The 16,703-nt window shown below is 43.9% G+C and overlaps 1 protein-coding gene across 6 annotated transcripts in view; it reads left to right on the top strand.

Annotated features, from left to right (window-relative positions):
• SETD5 (SET domain containing 5) overlaps positions 1–16,703 on the top strand; it is a 64,000-nt gene that overhangs the window by 29,853 nt on the left and 17,444 nt on the right. For 4 of the 6 annotated variants that reach the window (XR_003993886.1, XM_030502373.1, XM_030502374.1 and 1 more), the window contains 13 exons: positions 607–818; positions 1,139–1,197; positions 1,606–1,793; positions 2,847–2,885; positions 4,436–4,678; positions 9,401–9,549; positions 9,877–9,994; positions 10,414–10,523; positions 10,809–11,055; positions 11,276–11,356; positions 13,721–14,005; positions 14,865–15,185; positions 15,852–16,094. Coding sequence is in view for 5 of the 6 variants with exons in the window: in XM_030502373.1 (XP_030358233.1) it covers positions 607–818; positions 1,139–1,197; positions 1,606–1,793; positions 2,847–2,885; positions 4,436–4,678; positions 9,401–9,549; positions 9,877–9,994; positions 10,414–10,523; positions 10,809–11,055; positions 11,276–11,356; positions 13,721–14,005; positions 14,865–15,185; positions 15,852–16,094 (2,295 nt within the window). In the remaining variant the exon portion in view is untranslated. Of the gene's footprint in view, positions 1–606; positions 819–936; positions 1,198–1,605; positions 1,794–2,846; positions 2,886–4,435; positions 4,679–9,400; positions 9,550–9,876; positions 9,995–10,413; positions 10,524–10,808; positions 11,056–11,275; positions 11,357–13,720; positions 14,006–14,864; positions 15,186–15,851; positions 16,095–16,703 lie in introns of those variants that run through there. The other 2 variants (XM_030502375.1, XM_030502376.1) reach the window with 2 other exon arrangements.

Below are 16,703 nucleotides of genomic sequence, written 5' to 3'. Positions count from 1 at the left end.
TAATTTTATGCCCCATTTGCTTTATTATGCACTATTTATACTTGTTTCAACTGTGCAGATTTTCGTATTGCTAACTTATAACTATGAGGAACAAGGAACAGTCAGGAGGAGTGGGAGCGTGGCTTGAAACTATGGGCTGAACAGGACATCAGAGAGTCGTTGAGGTTGGAAGGGGCCTCTTGAGATCACATAATCCACCCCCCCCCCGCTCAGGCTGACTCTGCTTGAGCAGGTTGCCCAGGACTGTTGTGTCCAGTTGGGTTTTGAATATCTCAACACACGGAAACTCCACAACGTCTCTGGGCAACCGGTTGCAATGTTTGACCACTGATGTCATGTCAGATTAATAGCAGCACAACAGTTAATGTTGAAATAGCCTTGTTGCTTTCATGGGTTTTGAATTTAATTCATTGATGCAGAAGAAAACCATTTGCATCTTTCAGAGCTATTGCTTTACCTTTACTCTACGCCTGGTAGATTGAGGAATTCAGGCTACTGTTTTACACCAGTTGTTAGATAATAACCTGGGAACTGTGAATTTGGGGCTTCAGTTTCTAGGCAGCGTATCTTCATGTTAAAAGTAGTACTGCAAATACTCGTTTTCAGGATCATAATTATGGAGCCCCTCCTCCTCCAACGCCGCCAGCCTCTCCTCCTGTCCAGACCATTATACCTCGTGCAGAACTGAACGGCCTGCACTCGCCTGATGAGGAGAACTCCGGGGACAGTGAGAGCTCCTCAGAAGGAGAATCAATTCCCACTTGGTGCCACTGCAGTGTCTCCCAAGATGGTTTCCTCCTCAAGTGTGAAAAGTGCAGGTAAGCTTTGGTGCAGTGCAGATGTAGACTGCTCCTTGTGTTGACTTCTCCTACCGATCTGTGTCACGTTTGGGCTGTGGGACGGACTTCCTTTTGCTAACTGGAGCGTTCTTTCCAGTGCTTTACCCAGTATTGACCCTCCTCCTTTGCGTTGTCAGCCTGACAAGTGTTGGTGGCACCAGGAGTGGAGATGAGGATGTTAAATCGATGTTCTTATCATCCTGGGCCCCACTGAGGGCACGCATCTTGTGACATCCTGTTGAATTTCAAGTGACTTTACTCCTACAAACCAGCTTCAATTGTGCATTCTCCTTTGGCAGAGGAATGAGCAGGGGGAAGGTGATCAGACTCCGCCGCCGGAAGCAGGACAACGTGTCAGGTGAGGCTGGGCTTGTAGTTCTGATAATGGTGACTTTTGCTTTCTTTCTACAAGACCTTCATCTTTTGACTGTTGTAATCATCCAGCTGTGATCAGTGCCCACTAATGTTCTTCACCCCCCAAACACTGGGATTTTCTCCTCTCCTTCAACCTCTCCTCAGTTAGCTCTTGGGAGAATCAGATTATCTTGTGAACAGAAAAGGGAAATGTTGATCAGTGCCATTCTGTGAGATATCAGAAGTTTGGGAGACCTGTTCCCATTTTGGGTGGGAAAACTGAGGCGGAATAGTTGTCTTATGGAAGAGCTATGCAGGGTCATCAACTTGTCTTGGTGAAAATGGACATAAGGGTAAGCTGTTCTCTCTGGGATGAATAAAAACATTGCTAACAAAGCACTTCTCTCTCTAGGTGGGGACAGCAGTGCAACTGAGAGCTGGGATGAAGAACTATCTCCCTCTACGGTGCTGTACACAGCTACACAGCACACCCCTACAAGCATCACGCTGACTGTCAACCGTGTCCGTAGAAGCAAACCTAAGAAGAGGAAGAGGAGCACAGAAAAAGCTCGCACTGCTCCAAAGGCCAAAAAGATCAAGGTATGTGGAGTGAGACAAGGTTGCTGCAGTTCCTTCTGAATGCTCTGTGGAGCAGTGTTGGGAGCAGGGTGACAAGCTGGCAGTAGACAAGGAACTTTTGTCCTGTCAGGAATTGCTCTTTCTGGTGTAATAACGTGACGCCTTGTATTTGTGACCTGCTCAAGTACGTGGCTGTTGGTTTAAAAATTACCTTGCTGGAACTCCACCCTTATTTCCCAACGCTGCCCATTCATGCTCAGAGCTTGGATTCGATTACATATTTTCCCTTCTGGTCTATTAGCATTTGGGGAAGTAGCTTTTGGAGTCTGTGGCAAAGGGGCAGTGTGTGAATGCAATCAAAACCAAAGGGACCGTGGCATTTCTTAGCAGGCTATGTTAAGGAATCTGGACTACAGAGCTGCTTGGCACTGTTTAGGGACAGAGATAGTGCCTGTGTGGAAAACTACGTAGGTAGTGCTGAACATTTGATGAGGGCTGACTTTACAGTCTTGTTTGTGAGGGTTTGGGGACTGAAATAATTTTGGGTTGCTTATGTTGGAATGCAAGTGTGTGAGCAGCTGGTTCTTCCCATCATCAGCTTAGCTTTACCATCGTTTTCCCTGGCTTAGGTTTCCCTTGAAGTTCTTCTGGTAGGCACTGACTAAATAAAAGACCGGGAGCGGGAATCATGTGAGCTCTTCAGGGTTTTTTGGTGTGAACCAGCTTGATTCTGTTGGTGGCCCTTTCTTCTGTCAAAGCAAGTGGGGTTAGTCGGGACAGTTTTGGTTTTGATCTTGAGGTTTTTACGAAGTATGAGGCAGCCTTTTTAGTTCAGCAATCCTGGCTGCCGAGCTTTTCAGCAGTTTCCACTGGATTTGCATTGCAAAGTCTTTTTGTTCAAGTCCATTGCTCCTTGTGTAGGTCTTCCTGTAATTCTCATCATCTTTTGTTAAGGGTTGGTCCATTGCAGTGAGATCTAGTGTGGTTCTGGGACACTAATTCTGAGTGTGTGTGTGTATATATATATATATAATGCCTTGTCTTTTCTCTCTCTTTCTCCTTGTTTGGTGACAGGCCTTTCGAGAGGGTTCACGAAAGTCTCTGAGGATGAAGGTGAGTAGAACTGAGAACCCTCTGTGATGGTGGTGGGGTTTTCCCCTGTATTTTGTGCCTCTTGGTTTGTCTGGGGAATTTCTGATTGTGGGACTGGCCTCAGAATAATCTCAAGCCTTACCATGCACCACAAGCAGGCCTATTCAAAAGGGCATCACAGGAGTTGCCCCTTGAACCTTGCTTCTGCTTCAGATAGCTTTCTATGGGGTAATATCATCCAATTCCAAGAGATATGACTGATTGATGACACTTGGGAGTGGGGTGTTTGATGTAAGGGATGTAGAACTGGTTGTAGCCACTCTTCTGTGAGGTCAGTTATCATTTAATTGCATCCAAGCTATTTTAAACCTGGGCATCAAAGCAGTACACAGGTTTAATGTTGCGAGTCCCTTGCAGTGTGGCCTTGTTTCTTTCCACATCCTCTTACTAGGGATGGGATGGGATGACATGATACATTTATCTCTGACTCTCGGCAATACTCGTAGGTGTGGTTGTCTGATAGAAACTTTATTTGCCAAAAAAAAGGAGACGTTGAGCTAAACATGTTCTTAGAAACACAAGAGGTGCTTTAAAGTTCAGTCAGCTCCATCTGACCCCAGGTCTGTAGCTGCCAGTGGCTTCTAGCAGGTGGCTCAGAGGAAATGGGACAATCCTGTGGTGTGTCTGTCCGTATGCACCTAACTGCATAGTACACAAGTGCCTTGCAGGGTAAAAATGTAGGAAGAGTTTTCATGCTTTTAATAGATATGATGAAAATAATGATTGCTCTTCAGTGGTCCTTGTCACTGAGAGCTCAGTGTCACAAATGTCTCAGTCCCTTATGAAGCCGGTGGAGTTACTGACCTCTGGAATAGTATTTGTTGAATTACTTCAACTACTGTCAAGTCAAGAATGAAGCTTGTTTGTTTGGGTCTTTTTTTTCCCCTACCAGCTGCTTTTTTTCCCCTCCCTTCCAAGATGATCTAAGTGGATTACCTAATTCTGCCCTCTCTTCTTTACACTGCTTAGGACTCGCAGTTTTAACCCTCTGGCTATTAGCTTATGCTCTACGTTCAGTTTCTTGAAACCCTGATGACCGTTTATCGAGAAGGTTCAGAAGTATTTTTGGATCAGTCACTGCAAAGATTGAGATGCAGTCAGCATCACCTAGCATTATGCTGGGCATGAGTGGGTTGACTGTAGGGCAAACCTACATGACATTTATTTGCCTTTGTGTGTTCTGTTCCTTTGCTTTTTAAATCTACCTAATTATTTTTCCTAAGTGACTTAAAAAAACCTTTTCTGGCCATGGACCAGCTTAATTTTCTTGTATGTAGCAGTGCCAAGTACCAGCTCTCAAGAGATCTTAGTCCTGCATGGAGTTCTCTGTATGTGCACTGTTGTACAGTGTTCTGGAGGATGCAGGCTCTGAAAAAGGTGTCCTCATAACCATGACATTCTTAGCTTGGAATAGATCTGCCTTTTTGTGTAGAGTATTCACATGCTCAGAGCACTGTGCATAGGTTTTTCCCATTGTGTGCTAGCCATTCACTCTTTGCTGTTTGGTGCAGAATTCCCCTTCTGAAGCACATGCCTTGGATGAAAACACAGCTGAAGGGTGGGAGAATCGAATACGCCTGTGGACAGATCAGTACGAGGAAGCCTTCACTAACCAGTACAGTGCTGATGTGCAGAACCTGCTGGAGCGGCATCTAAACTCTAATAAAGAATATGTGGGCAAAACTGCTTTGCTAGACACAATCAACAAAACAGAGTTGGCCTGCAATAATACTGTTATTGGGTCCCAGATGCAGGTAAGAACCTTTGTGACTGAAGTGGGGTAAGTCAGGTCCTCAGGTTTCTAGACATAAGGCATGGGTGAGCAATATTGTAGCTAGTCATGTAATTCCAGACCAATAGGCACAGATTTGATATAAAAGGGAACAGAAGAGGTGCCAGTACCAAGACAGATTCAGAAACATACTCAACCAAATCAGTGTTGCTACGTTGGGAATATTTTGTACAGTTCTGTGATATGGTTCACAGATACGTTACCATAAACACTTCCTGGTCACGGAATGGCTTGAGGCAGAACCAGACCTATCACTTGCTGAAGATAGGAAATTTCCTGCTTTCCAGCAGAGTTTTTCTGTCTTTCAATGATTTCAATATTTTGGATGACTATTTGGACTCTGATAACTTCCAAATAGTGCACAACTACAGTTGATTTTGGGGAACTGTCTCCCTAACTTTTCCAAGATGTGAATGATTGGTGTCTTGCCAGCTTTATGGAGGGCACGTAGACAAGGAGAAACAGGAAAAGAATGTGTTTGTGTGGTGTATGTCCTCCTTACTACTCTTCTCAGCTGATGTTTTATCTGGTCTATGCTTTATTGGGCAGAGCAGCATTCCCACTCAGTTCAGGCTTTGTGGGTCTTCCTCATCCAGGGGAATGGAGATAGGTGCTGAAAAGGATGGGCTCCGAAACAGATGTGGGGCACCTCTTCTGTAGAAGGGGAGCAAGAGTCAGAAACTTGAATGTCAGGTATATGTTTGTGCTTGAATCATTCCTGTTTATATCAGCTGACTCACCACTCTCTGAAGTTCACGTGCTCCCTCCCACCTTTCGCTCTGCTTTTATGTAGGTGAAGCACATCAGGCAGAGCAAAGATATTGCCAGTAAGGGAGAGTGCAGTTAGAGGACTTCGGACTCAACTTCCTTCCACTCTTGCCTCTCGTTCTGCAATAATAAGACTTCTGTGGGGGTTGGGGAGAAACACTTCTACTTTGCTGTGTGAGTAACCTTCCTAAAGAGAGCAACTGAGGAAGTATGGGGAAGAAAAAGTTCTACTTCTCTAGAAATCTTAATGTTTTCTGAGTCTAAATATAAACTCTTCAGTCTCCTTCACATGAGTTTTAGGAAAACTCCTGAAATGAGTAGTAAAACATATACTGTTTCTTTTTATCACCTTCATAGAGTACAGCAGGACAGGTGATTATCAAAGATACCATACATCAGTGTGCTTGGTTTTGTCGTGCTCTTTTGCCCTCTCCCTTCACCCCTGTACAGACATAGGTTTTCCCACGGGGTAAAGTGGCCAGAATGCCAAATTGGAAGACTCAAAATGCAATATATCCCAAAGAAACAGAAAGATAGTAAGCTGCAAAACTTCCTAGTGAGCTGCAGTTACTCTGAACAAGCTGTGGGTAGGTACCTATTGCACATTGCATGTGCCAGGATAGTGTAAAGGGACTTGGTGGCTTTGTAGTTCCTCTTGGATACTGAGGGAAGACAAGGTGGATGTCCAGGGCTGCTGCTTGTCAGCCCCTTATGTCATCGTTTTCTCTGCTCAGCAGATGGCTGTGGAGTGTTGTGTGGAGGACAGCCTGCACATGTGAGGAGTGCATGGTCTCATCCTGTGCTTTATGTTTTTGTTCCGCTCATTGGTCTCATCTTTGTTAGACAAACTGAGAAGGCTTCTGGGTTTGCATCAGTTGTCTTTTAACTAGATATTGTTATTGCATGTAAAAATAGCTTTTGTGGGAGATAAGGAAATAGATACTTTGAGCTAGAAAAGAAAATCAAGGAGGTCGTGTCAATATGCACATAGCAGCAGTGTGTAGAAGATGGGTATTGTAACTGCTCTGTTTGGCTCTGGACTCTGGAGAGAGGAGGAAGGAATAAAAATAAAATGCTTTATATGCCCTGCATGCTCTCACAGTTGAGAGTGGTGTTTGGCTTGGGTAAATGATGATGCAAGTGTATACTTGAAGAGGAGAGAGAAGTAAGCGTGACCTAAAAGCTTCCCCAAGCTGAGAGGAGTAGGGAAGGATGGCCGAAGAGTTATACATGGATATGGGATTTTGATCATTTGAATGTTTTGAATAAGCCAATTCTCAACTGCCCTCATGATGCAAAGGGAAACTTGTAAAAATATGAAGCTGTTCAGTGTCATAAATAAAATCATCTCAGTGCTGGCTGCTGCCAGATGCTCAGCAAACTGAAAGCTGTGAATCACTTCTCTGCCTGCTGTTGCCAAAGCAAACCCAGGGTCAGTATCTGCCCTTTGTTGCCTCTGATAATTGCTGACTTGAGCTCAAACTCCTGATTGATTTCACATTCTGAAGTGAAGAGCGAAAGGGCCTTTATAAAATAAAGCCACTGAGTATTATGCAGATGTTGCTCTGGAAACATATCGGAACAGTTTTGTCTGATTAGCAGTCAGCAGTCCCTGGGGAGTGACATGAACAAAATCATTTGTTCTTTTCACACATGAAAGCATAGCAGCTAATCCTCTTCTTATTTCTGAATTCAGGGAACCAAAACAAGCAGAGCCAGGGCCTTAGCAGAAAAAGCTGTGAGATCATTCCTGTTTTACCAACTCAGATAACTAAGTTTTACAGATGCAGAGCTGCTTTCCTTCATGGGCTCTCTTTTACTCCCACCACCCCACCTTATCCCAGCTCTGCTCCAGCACCAGGTGAACAGTAATACAGGTCAGTCATGAGCCATAGTGAAGGCTGCCAGCTATTAACTTGCATCTCTGAGAGATACAAAGAGAATTTGGTAGAGCAGTAGAATTCAGGTTGGGAGGAACCACTGAAGGTTGTCTGGTCCAACCCGCCTGCATAGGGCCAGCTTACATGAGAAACTGGTTATAACAACAAACCAAGTGGTAGTATAGAAACAAAATTACTCAACTGGAAACATGTTGGTGTCTCAGTCCTAATGTACCTACTAACTTCAGGGACTTTCTCCTTATCTCCTTCTGTCACACACTAACAAAACTAGTCCCATTTATTTATTCTCCGTTACCACAGTTGGATAGTACAAAGTGTATCCAATGTTTTTAAAACAATTTAGCCACTACTCTTGGCAATGCAAACAGTTTTATCCTACAGTTCACTCATCTCATGAGTTTGTTGATCAGAATTCAGGGCCAGCAGTTTGCCTTCTTTGTCTGGAAGTAACATGTTTCTTCTATGCTAGTTCAGTGGACTTGAATAATGCTCTGTGAGCTCCCATCAGGACCTGTGATAGGTGAATAACACCCTGCAAGGCTTTTCAGAGTCCCCAGTATGTACATGCAGGTTTTTCCCATTGCCAGCAGATACAGTGGTATGAAAGAGAGGAGATCTGGAATAGCGAGACCATTACTTCCATCTGCATAGGTTTCTAATGAATATTTTTATAAAACTATCTTTATCCTGGACCTGAGAGAAGTCATCAAACAGATCTTACTTTACTGGCTAATCCAAGATCTGCAGTGTAATGTCATATTAAAACAATGAAAGTCATCTTCTTCCCAAAGAGGTTTAATTCAGAGCACATACAAGATTGCTATTAAAAAAAAAATACTTTCTGTGGTTCTATACTCTCATGCAGTCAGTATGGAGGGTTTCATTTGGTTCTGAGTGCTGCCTTCAGGCATTAGCTTCATTTTCACAAGGTTAGGATGTCATTGTCTGGACGCAGCCCCTTCTGAAGCTAATGTGATTTTTATCCATTTGAGCACCGTGCTCAGTAGCTGTTTCTAACAAGAAAGTTCTATCAGCAAAAGTTGGGAGCTCGCTTTTAATAAAATCTTGTGGTTTACATCTAATTTAGATAGATGACTGTTATTATTGCTGGAGTAAGAACACTTATGCCTCAATTCACTCCGGAAAAGTATTCAGAACCGGGTCCTTATGAGCAGTAAGTAGCATGCTTAGGAAGGAGCAGGCACAGCTCTAGTGGTGAGGCAGCCAGCCATCTTCACATAATCTTTACTTGCAGAGAGGTTCAATCTGTTAAGCAAGAAAAGTACTTTGTTTTTATGGGAGAAGTCTTTCAGTGCTTGTAATATCCCTTCCACTGTTCCATAAAATGTGTCATATTTGGTTGGCTGTGCTTAAAGAATGTTGTGATTTCATACTGTCAAGACACATGGTTGTGAAAATCCATTGTAATAGAGTTTTAGACTTTAACATAAAGAAGATACAGGAAAATGCTTACTTAAAAAATTGTTTCTTCATGTGAAATAATAAATCCACAGCACCAGTTGAGCAGGCAGATGTAGAGAAGTTTCTGGATGGAGATGGAAATTGCCAGCTGAAGTCTTTGGCCTGTTAGCTGGAATTTACCGTCCTCTGCAGAAGGAAAAGCTTGTGCTTTTTTTCTCTGAATGTGTGACAACCCACAATTTAGGGAAGATTTATGTTGTTCTGGCTGTGAAAGTGGCCGTAATTGCAGTTCCCCGTTAGCAGCAACTGACAGGTCTGGTTATGCCTCCTAGCTGCAACACTGAAATCGTTGGTCTGATAGATTTGTGAGACATACTGTTGAAGGAAAGGAATAAATGCTCTTTGCTTTTGATAAATATTACCAAAATCATTGGTCATTACTAAACCGTTACAGAATAAACAATATATTCACCTGGCAGAGTTTCTGCATGTTGTCACTAGAGTAATTTCTCTTTTCGTGGAGGTAAAATATACTTCATGAGTTAAAGGCCTTTGGTTTAAATTCTCATCCGTTGCTCTGGTTTTTGTTACAGCTGCAGCTGGGAAGGGTGACTCGGGTTCAGAAGCACCGGAAGATCCTGAGGGCAGCAAGAGACTTGGCACTAGATACCCTTATAATTGAGTATCGAGGGAAGGTTATGTTACGGCAGCAATTCGAGGTCAATGGGCATTTCTTCAAAAAGTAAGAGTACTATGAAGTGATTAGTGTGAGAGCATCATGGCATGGAGAGACTAGGGTCTCTGTGGGATAATGCACACTCTGACAGGTCCCTTATCAGCTGTGCCATCCATAGAAATGGGAAATCAAATGCACAACCTCAGCCCGATGCTCTGCTTATGAACCAAACCCCTCTGAAGTAGATCTGTTAAACTGTGACGATGGAAGTGCTTAAGCATCCAGAGCGGTAGCGCTGATGGAAGTGCTGCTTCCAGTGAAGTGAGGGATACCTGTTATAAATGCCATGGAAATTGGGTATTTAGGGATTGAGACCTTCTGTTACTTCTCCAGGCCATATCCCTTTGTGCTGTTCTACTCCAAGTTCAATGGCGTTGAAATGTGTGTTGATGCCCGCACCTTTGGTAACGATGCCAGGTTCATCAGGCGGTCCTGCACTCCAAATGCAGAGGTAAATTCTCTCTTCATCACTGTAATGGCAAATACATGTTTAATGAATTCTCTTCTTATGAATATTCAAACTTAGTGCAGTAAATGGGGTAAATTCTCTGCATCTCTTGCTTGTTTGCTGGTTTATACTTGGCAGAGGAGAAAGTTTGGGAATACAAGGGGTTTTTTGTTTGGAAAGAAAAGGTTTCTTTTATGGCTTTCCATTGGCTGCAGAGTGAGTTAGGGTAAGCAGGTGGTAGTAAGTGTAAGTGGAAAAGCACAGGGTGAGACAAGAACAGCAGAGCAGGCTTTTCCCTATGGAGAATTTGGGGTAATATTTCACGGAATAGAGAAGAGCTACTTTGCAGAGGAGGCTTCCCTCTTGGAAACAAGAAGTGCAACTTGTGGAGATGTTAGCTTCTCTCTACTTTGTTTAACAAGGTTCGTCATGTGATTGCTGATGGGATGATCCACCTGTGTATCTATGCTGTTGCCACCATTGCCAAGGACACAGAGGTTACCATCGCCTTTGACTATGAGTACAACATCTGGTGAGTCCTTCACCTCGCCCAGGAGCTCTCCACTGCCCTCCTGGACTGGACATCTTCCTCCAGCCCTTTCCTCGCATTCTACATTTTGCTCCGTTTTCTACTGAATTGCATTTTCCGGCTATTCTGTCCAGTTCTGCTGGCATATTCTCCAATAGAGGCCATAAGGTAGCCTGCTGTCCTTGCTTTGGCACGTGGTGAGATGTTTAGTAGGAGATGCATTGAATGTCTCTGTAGAAGGGTTGAGAAATGAAGAGTGACACGAATTATGTTTGTGTTTTGGAGCAGCAACTATAAAGTGGACTGTGCGTGTCACAAGGGGAACCGGAATTGCCCTGTGCAGAAACGTAGCCCAAATGCTGCAGAACACCTACCTCCACCTGTTTTAGGCACACTGATTGGGGCAGAAACACGCCGGCGGAAAGCCCGTCGAAAGGAGCTGGAAATGGAACAGCAGGGCATGGCTTCGGATGAGAACAGCAGTCAGCAAACAGAGGAAGTTCCTGAGGGACCTGCAGCAGTCAGTGACAATGAGGTAAACCCCTTGACACTGCATTATGTGTTTTTTCTCATTCAGTGGGGTGGAATCTGGTGTGCTACAGCACTGGGATCCCCAGAACAGCAACTGCAGGAGGCCTTTTTTAAACCTTTAGCACCTTTTAAAGCTTTAAACCTTAGCTTACCATAGGAATCCTGATAACTTTATGACAGTACCAGATATTGTTTGACATACTAAGTCTGGGTTTCTCTTTCAGGTGACAGAGAAGGAGGAGAAACAAGAAGGGGAAAAAGAGGAGCCTGGAGATGAACAGGCAGCTTTGGTCCACAGCCGACGGGCAAGTACCTTTCTCAGTCTGGGTATCATCCCCCTTAGGACATGCTTCATGCAGTGACCGACAGGTCCAAGTGGTGATTTCACTTGTTTCAACACAAATTCCAACTGTCAGTAGACTTCAGTAATTGGATTAAAAACAAACAAAACCCAAAACCACCCAAAAAAACCCAACCACACAGACTGACTCCACGTCACAGGATTTATGTTAGAGCACTGCAGATTAGGAGGTACATGTATATTTTTCCTAACTGAAAGTTTAAGTGTTACTTTCAGAGCTATTCTATGCTCTAAAACATACCATTAACAAGACAATCAGCACCAGATTCCAAAAAGGTAAATGCACCCATTTTACATTCCTGCTGCCTTTCCTTTTTGCCAGTACAAGAGTTTATGGACCCACATAGAATAGTATGGGTCAGAAGGGACCTTTAAAGTCCATCTCCCTGGCATGGGCAGGGCACCTTCCACTAGGTCATATGATGAACCAGAACCTGATTTTTGTTAAAACTTGACCTGTTTTGGAGGGTTAGGTTTGTTAATGTATATCTGTTCCCTGTAAGAGTTCATAAACTTGTTGCCAAGTGGGAAAAGGGTAGGATCAAGTGGCAGAAGTTAATATGAAGGATAGACCACGAACAGCGTTGTTGGCACAAGTCAACAACATTTGCTATGTTCCTTATTAGGAAATTCCTTTGTGCTTCCAAATCATTATTATCTTAGTCAAAGTATTCCTTAGTGCTCTTGGATCTTTGATAGCACAGTCCATTCTCAGCCTTCATCTGTACTGGGTAAAGCTGTTTGTTTTTTCTTGTGCTTCTTATGGATTGCTCCCTGGAATAGAATGTTTCATGCATGCGAATGGAGCAGTTCTGGCTCCATCCATTAAAAAAAAAAGAAAAAAAGAAGTACACCCCCCTCCAAAACAACAAAAAAACAAACCCAACAAGCAAAAAAACCAAACAAACCAAGGAAGAAAGGAAAAAGTGCTCCCATCCTTCTAGCAGCCAGCAAATGTATTGGAACAAGGAGGTCCCTGTTTCTCATTTGTTCACCAGATCCCATAATCTCCTGTCTTTCTCTAACGGGAGATAGGGATCTTCCATGTGTAAATTTCCTGAGAATGCTTTAAATGTGGAACTAGTGCAGCAAAGTGCAGAGCCGAGGGCCATCCAGTGAGAGATCCTTGGCTTATCTCATGGATTTTTTTAGAACAGGCAAGATAAAGCAGTCAGTTCCTACTGAAATCTGAACAGCAGCAACCATGCATCAGGCTGCCCTTTAGCTTGGGGGGAAGATTTCATTCAGCAGAGAAGCTGATCTCTTCCTGGGACGGTATAGTTCAGGAAGTGTTCGTTTCCCATGAGCCTGTAAGCCCTGTTCCTGTACATGGCACCAGTTAAGCTCCTTTAAGGAGATTCAGTTTGCTATACTTGGCACCAGGTAAATACATGTATCTATAGTTTTCTCAGTCTCTGGTGTGGGGTTTCTTTGGTGTGTATGGAATATTTTTGAACAGAGAACTGTAAAGGCCAGGCTGCTGTGACTGATTGCTGCTGTGTGCCTCAAGGTACTTTCTCCTCCATCACAAGTTTCAGAAGACACTTGACCCCAGGTCTTAAAATTCACGTCATTCAACCTGGGATTTTTGCCAATCTTTATTGTACTGGGCCTTTTAAATACATAATTCCAATTACTTCTGACACAGCTCCGTGATAAGATTTCCTGTTGTTTCTGTTTACCTAATAAATGCCTTTGGTTTTGCCTCTCTGTTCTCTCATGTTCTCTTTTTCTTACCCACTATGTAAGCTGCTTAGACAAGAGCTTTTATTTTTGAGCTGGGTGATCTCCTGACATCAGGGAATGAATGAATCTGGATCGTTTTAGTCAGCTCGTGTGGTGTGTTATACTTGCTGCAAATTACTGCTTCACTTACTTCTCTTGCCTCTGGCTTCTGTTTGCTTCTAATGTTTGGTCATTAGCGAGTAGCTCTATTTGTTTCCAAGTTGTCTCTTCACTCTATTTATTCTTTCTTATGGTTTTTAGTTCTTCAAAATCACGCATTTCCTTGTGGCTGTTTTATAAATGTAACTCAGTAGTATCTAAGTGGTCCTATTGAAGAACAAGGTCTAGTTCTTCTAGTTACTCTATGAACACATGATTATTTTGTTGTTGTTCTGGGAAATTTGCCACATTGAAAAATGCAAATATCTGAAAAGAACTGCTTCTTTCTGTCCCCTTTCTGGCTCTTGTCATTGCTATTTGGCAGCTGTTCTCCTTCCTGTGCTGCATCCCATATCTGTTCTTGCCTCCTTCTCTTTATGTGCATGATTTGCAGTGCTGACATAAATTTACTTTTGTGTTCTAGTCCCGGGAAGATAGGAAGGTAGAAGCCATCATGCACATGTTTGAAAACTTGGAAAAGAGAAAGAGGAGACGAGAGCAACCCTCAGACCGTAACAGCACTGATGCTGAAATCAACATCAGTTCTGAAGCTCCTGAGCTGGAGGAAATAAAAACAGAGACTCCTGAAACTGAGGATGGAAGTTCAGCACTGAGTGCTAGTGCTGCTGCTGCTGCTGCTGCTCCTCCAAATGTTTCTAACAGTAACAGCAGTACTGGGGTGAACACACGACGATCTTCACAAGTAACGGTAAGATGAAGATAGGACTGTTTAATAGCTTGTAGTTAGCTCAGATGCAGCAGATCTGATCATGAGATCATTGAGGATGGGACGAGCTTCATGGGGTCTCTGATCCATTCTGCATCAGGCAGGATCAGCTCCAAGGTCAGCCCAGGTTCGCCTGGGTTTTACCCTTGGCTTGAATACCTCCAAGGACGGAGATTGCACAGTCCCTCTGGGAAACCTCTTCCAATTCATGACTGTTCTCACAGTGAAACAATTGCCTTGTATCCAGCCTGAACCTCATTTCAGTGTATGTACATTGATGCACCACTGCATCTTCCTGGTGGCTTCAGTCAGGATGTAGGAAGGCTGCTCTTAGGTTCCCCTAAGTTTTCTCTTCTCTGGACTGTACAAGCCCAGCTCCTTCACCAAGTGGGCCCCTTCTGTACTAGTATGAGCTTAAGTTGGATGCACAACTGCAGTGATGGAGGAATTCATTGCCTTTTCTTTGTTTTTTCGGCCTGCTCTACTTTGGATGCATGTATTCCCGTTATATGGCAGGGCCGAGATACTTGCCTGGAATGATACGTGTCAGCTCAGATCAGGAATAAGACCAGTTGCCTTGAGACAAGTGGCAAGTTTCATACTGCTGCTTTCTTCCTTAAGACCAACGTTCTTGTTGACCCCTTTAAGAATGCAGCAGACAAAAGGATAATGTGCCAGTGTTTTGGAAGGGTCCCCAAAGCCATCTTAGGAGCCAGTACAGAGTCCTACCATATCGTGAGAGTCAGGTAGTGTCATTCAATAGATCTCAATCCTTGATGCTGTGTGCAGAGAAAAGGAATACTCACAGAGGTGCCTGGACTAATGACACTTTATATTGTAGGATGCTGTCCCTGAAAAAGCAGTTACTAAGCCAGCTCCAGCAAAACCCTCCAGACCCCGACCAAAAAGCCGCTTCTCTCGATACCGGACCAGTTCAGCACAAAGACTGAGAAGGCAGAAACAAGCCAGTTCCCAGCAAGCGGAACTCGCACAGGCTGCTCCAGAGGAAGGAAGCACTGCCAGCTTGGTAACCACAGCAGATGTCAGCAATGTAGAAGGTCCAGGAGAAGGCAGACAGTTAACAGGATCTGACCCAGCTGCTATCCTGGCTGCAGGATCTCAGTCCAATCGAGCTGCAGTAAAGTACCCCAAAACTAAAAAGGTAAATATGATTGAGTGCTCCAACTGGAGGGGAAAAAGAGGTTTTATGCGGCCTTTGGGGAAAAGTTGGCTCAAGGGAAACAGTTCTTCAAAATAGCTGGAATTATGTGACTTTATTTTTTACAGTAATGTTTGTTCTATAGTGGTTAAGAGCCCTCATGATTCAGAATCTCTGCTCATCCCTGTACACACAAAGATCAGAAAAAGAAATTAGCTGATCTTTACGGCAAATCTACACAGACCTTAGACACCAACAGGGTAGTGCAGATGCAATGGAAGAGGTGTCACTTCTGGTTACAGCAAAGCAGCTAGTGTCAACTGCCACATACTAGCCATTAGTGGCCATTAGCCAATAATACATTTAGGCTTGCAGCTGGATACTAATTTTGAACAAGGTGATCAAGTTTTGTGAGAACCTTCTAATAAGTTTAATAGAGCATAAAATCAAGAAGCTACTTGTGTGAACCTGGATTGCCTGTTGTTGTGCCTGCAACAGATGAGAGTTGGATTTGACTCAGGAAGTCCTGGCTGTGTTCCTTCCTCTTGAGGACGGAGGGAGGTTTTAGCACACAGGCTGACCAGAGCATTGCTTCCCCATACACCTTTGTGCCATATTGCCTTTCTTCACCTGTTCTAGTTGCATTGACATGTGTGTTTTCTCCTTCAGTATCTTGTTACGGAATGGCTCAATGACAAGGCAGAGAAGCAGGAGTGCCCTATCGAATGCCCTCTGCGCATTACTACAGACCCGACAGTTTTGGCAACTACCCTGAATATGTTGCCAGGTCTCGTCCACTCCCCACTGATTTGTACCACACCTAAACACTACATTCGTTTTGGTTCACCTTTCAACCCCGAGAGACGGCGAAGGCCCTTTCTGTTGGATGGAATTTACAGCTCCTGTAAAAAGGTATGTTTGTCCATGTCTCCCCTTCAGGGGCTCTGTAGTCAGCAAGCTCTTACTGGCATCCCTGTAAAGTCATTGTGTCTTCTTTGAGCCTATTTCCATGTATTCCTGCTGAGCTGGCATTGCCTGGTGTGGATGCAGTCCCCAGGCTATGGCTGCTGACCCTCTTCTAGCCAGGGTTCAGTCTTCATCCTGGCCTTTTACTAGGTAGAACAACTGTTCTGTGACTCTCTTCTTAGAAACATATACTTTCAAATCTGCACTGGCTGTTTATTATCCAGCATATGTGATTCAAGGAGTTTTAGTTGTTGCTTTTGGGGAATGTTTTGTGTTACTACTTTCACAGTCAGAGGATGGTTGGCATTGTGGGGATAAGACAGTGTTGCAAAAGACCTCAAGAATACATTGCCTCAGTCAAGATCCATTGTCTTTGGAGAGCCTTTGTTGTTTAGTAAAGCTCTGGGCTTGCCTGTCTGCAAGAGCAAGCCCACAGCTCTTTATTTGGGATCATAGACTGTCTGTTTACAACAGATACTTGTGGCTGTGCAGGAAGCCTGAACTGAGCCCAGCTGAGGACTTCATTGCTCCAGAGATGGCATGTGGCCATGCTAG

This window comes from Strigops habroptila, chromosome 11 (genome assembly GCF_004027225.2).
Source record: "Strigops habroptila isolate Jane chromosome 11, bStrHab1.2.pri, whole genome shotgun sequence".
In the NCBI taxonomy this organism is placed as follows: Eukaryota; Metazoa; Chordata; class Aves; order Psittaciformes; family Psittacidae; genus Strigops; species Strigops habroptila.
The sequence above is the reverse complement of the archived record's forward strand: the minus strand, read 5'-3'. Positions and strand labels throughout refer to the sequence as shown.